Source organism: Kryptolebias marmoratus, linkage group LG8 (genome assembly GCF_001649575.2).
Source record: "Kryptolebias marmoratus isolate JLee-2015 linkage group LG8, ASM164957v2, whole genome shotgun sequence".
NCBI lineage: Eukaryota > Metazoa > Chordata > Actinopteri > Cyprinodontiformes > Rivulidae > Kryptolebias > Kryptolebias marmoratus.
The window spans coordinates 18833017-18836761 of NC_051437.1; the positions used below are offsets into that span (position 1 = coordinate 18833017).

Consider the following 3745-nt stretch of genomic DNA (forward strand, 5'->3'; position numbering starts at 1 on the left):
ATGTTTCTCGGCTGGCCTGGGAACGCCTTGGGATTCCCCCGGAGGAGCTGGCCCAAGTGGCTGGGGAGAGGGAAGTCTGGGTCTCCCTGCTTAGGCTGCTGCCCCCGCGACCCGACCCCGGATAAGCGGAAGAAAATGGATGGATGGATGGACATAAGAGGAGCAACTTGTTACTGTTCTTACATGTGGAGAAAACTGAGCTTCATGCTAACTTTTTTTCTTAATTAGCTGTCTTGTTCAGAGTCACTCAAGATAAGGTCAGATGATGTAAGTTTCAAGAATTTTTCAGCATAAAAATCAATTAGTCGTGTTTTGCAAGGACACCAGATGGCAATACGCTTCTGATTTGTGAATTATCTGCAGACTGCCCTGTTAAGATGGCTGTAGGGGTGGGTGGGCCACAGTAAAAAGCCATAATATCAAAATATGTTACTAAAATTCAACTGTGTTATATTGACTGTTATTTATAGCTTTTGAGGAAAGCAGAAACAAATGAAATGTAACAACAAATTTTCTTAGTGTTACTTGTTGAGTGTATAATTTGTATATGTATTTGCAGGCCGTGGGTCCTTGTCTGATGAACAAGGTGGGGTTGTGTCCGTTTTGGCCCAGCAAGCTGCAGCTCTCACCAAAGACCCAACAGACACCCCAACCGTGTGCCTGGAGTCTGAGTCAGGGTGAGCACCGACAGCTTGTCTTTTTTTAGTCTATCTTAGATATTTAAGGCATGTCCGTGGTGGCTTTGATTAATGTGTGGGGAGATCAGTAACTTCAAAAGGGATCCAGAACCAGAGATTTGGCCTCCAGATTCTGTGCCTTGGATGGCGCAGTGGTTCAGCGGCAACCCTATCCTGGTTCAGTCTCATTCTGGATCTTTCCGTAACTCCTTTTGACTTCTCCGGTTTCTATCCACATACCAAAAACCCACATGAGGAGTTAATTTGTGGTTTTAAATTGTCTGTCAGTGTGAGTTTGCGTGGTTGTCTGGCTTCACATCGGATTGACAGTCCATCCAGGGTGTTGTCCACCTCTCTCACAAAGGCAGCTCAGTTAGCTAGGATAAATGTACAGATTTATTTATTTTTTAACCTATACTGTAGACTTGTAACTTTGTGGTTATACTGCCATCTTCTGGCCTTTTTTAAAGCGTCATCTACTGAACCAGAATCACTTTTTTCAACTATTCAAAGTACTTTAAGTCATTAATGTCATAAACCCTTAAGCTAATGTTTAATCTATGCAAAATACCAAAGACAACATAGTTTGACAAACAAAATAGTATTTTATCACCAGCAAGGTGATTTTCAAATATCTATTAGTTAAAAATTTGTCATACAAAAGATGATCAGCTGACACATGATGCATCTTCCAGATCCTGTTAGGTGTTTGCTGGATTTTTCCCCATAGCTCTTCATCTGCAGGAGATGGTTTCACAGAGCTGACACTTTTTTTGTTTTGTCTTCCACTTGTCCACTCTCAGTTTCCAACACTGTCACGGTGAACCTCGAGAAAAGCTCAAAAAGTGAATGAAAAAGCAGCTAATATTTGGAAAGACCTTCGAGAAGCCTGGAGAACTAATGATCAAGATCACTTTAAACAATATTAAGAAAGTAAAACAAAGAAATTAGAGGTGGTTGATGTTTTCAGATATACAGGATTGTATATTCCTTATATAATCACTAGATTTGTGTCAGATTGTTTTACCCTACATGTCAGGTTTCATCATCAGGGTTAATAATAAACTTTATGCAGGTTCTCATTAGTACATTATAATGAAAATAAACCTGAACAAACTGTAGAATTGTCATCAAAGTGGAGGTGAAAGACTGAGAATTGGACAAGATCTGCTATAGACAAGTCGAGTTAACAGAATCGTGTTCTTGTCTCTTTTAAATGATTCCTGTTCGGCTGTTGCTTCTCAGGTGAATGTCGGTCTTAGAGCGCTGTTGTTATCTTTGATTGTTTTGTAGAAACATTCTGGTGAGGAGTCACGGGACCATCACAGTAGCAGTTCACAAGATTGCATCGTGAGGACAACGGGACTCTGGAGGAGTTTTATATTAAAGAAGTGTACATCTGAACACGTGCAGTAGTTCACACAATCCAAACGAATCAGAGAAAGAGAAAACGGGAGGTTTCATTGTGATTTGCTGACTTTGCTAGAAATACAAATTCCATATTTAAGCCAGAAGACTCTTGTTACCTGTGTGTAATGGAGCTGTGTTGGTGTTATGTACAGAACAGCTCCGATGTTGTGCTATAGTGTGTGCAGACATGTAAAGGCTGTGTGCGTGTGTGTGTGTCTGACTGTCTTTTTTTTTTTGTCAACTTCATTGTTCTTAAATCACTGAATAACAACCTTTAATAAACTTTAACTTGACTTTGAGCTGCCCTCCTGTGTGTCAAGCATTCATTATTTTCATTTTTAGAAAATTGTTACCCATTAATTTTCTTTGGCAGCTTTCAATGCGAAGGTTTAAAACCGGTTTGAGAACTGGTACCGGTAATTAGGAATTGAGAACACTTAAAAGGGACAGTTCAGATCTTTTAAAGTGAGAGTCTGCAGCAAGGTTATAAACAATATTTATCTTGCATGTTTTAAATGACTCTTTGAATGACCTCAGTTTGGCAAAACAGAGTTTTATTCTGTTTGGATTGACAAGCTAATTGCTAAGGTAGAGACTGACACAAAGTAAGATATGTGTTGAACATTGTGAGGTACACCCTTCCCTACAACCATCCCTTGCTGGACGTGGGGCCTGAAAAATGTTTTTTTGTCTGCATATTTAAACTGATATGACTCCCAGACAGCAGTCACTGTCCCGGACTTTTGTTGTCTTGTAGTTTTGTTAGTTTAATGGGACACAACATAGAATTGTTTTTGTGTCCATCCACGAAAAGTATTTTGTTCTTGCTCTTGTATTTGCCATCTTTGTCCTTGTCCTTGTGGTTCCTACAGTCCATGTAAGCGTTCTGTGCTCGCTCCGTGTCTTGGTTTCTGCATCTGGTGTACTTTTGTTTCAGCTTTACCGCACCAAATACAGGCTTGGCTTAGTTACGCCAGCATTCTGGGTCATTTTCTGTGTCTCGTCTTTGTGTGGATGGAAACATTTGTAGATACGGTGCAGCGTTTATATGGATATTTATAAAAAGATTGTTTGGGGGGGGGGCATTCCTGTGTGGCCTGTATCAGAAGAAGAAGAACCTCCTTACTACAAGGAAAACAAAACACTCAAATCACAATTTTCTTTTAATTCCTCAATCTTTGTAAGGTACCAAAGCCCCTCCCTTTTTACATTTGGTATCATTAAAAAGCCCTAAATGTCCTCTGTGGACAGCAAAAGGAGTTCAGTGAGTGGGAGATATTTAGGATCAAATTTACTGGTAATCAGGAGGGTAACATTAGGACAACAGCATAATAAATCAGAAATTATGTTTTGGTACCTGAGAATAATCACTGATCCCCACCTGACCACCACTTTCCAAAACTTTCTGGGCACGCGCTCCCCCGCCGCTTGAAAAGATCTGAACTGTCGCTTTAACTCGTATCTTTCTGCGCTGAAGTGAAACAGCAGGAAAAAGAAGATGTCTCTGTCTGAAACGCTGGGGTGGAATAAAACTTGCCGCTCGGCCATATTTGGCTCGTGCGCAGAGACGCACCGAGTGACCCGAGTAAAGTCTGCGCTGACTTGGATGTTGTGGCTGCAGAGGTGGCTCCTCTCCTCCCCACCCCATCCGCCGCCCC

The 3745-nt window shown here is 41.1% G+C and overlaps 1 protein-coding gene across 1 annotated transcript in view; it reads left to right on the top strand.

Annotated features, from left to right (window-relative positions):
• The window catches only part of lamtor5 (late endosomal/lysosomal adaptor, MAPK and MTOR activator 5), a 5695-nt gene extending 3303 nt beyond the window's left edge, over positions 1 to 2392 (top strand). The window contains exons 3-4 of the mRNA XM_017417720.3: positions 560 to 677; positions 1971 to 2392. Coding sequence (XP_017273209.1) covers positions 560 to 677; positions 1971 to 2031 — 179 coding nt within the window. The 3' untranslated portion in view covers positions 2032 to 2392. The remainder of the gene's footprint in view (positions 1 to 559; positions 678 to 1970) is intronic.
• Positions 2393 to 3745: the final 1353 nt, after the last annotated feature.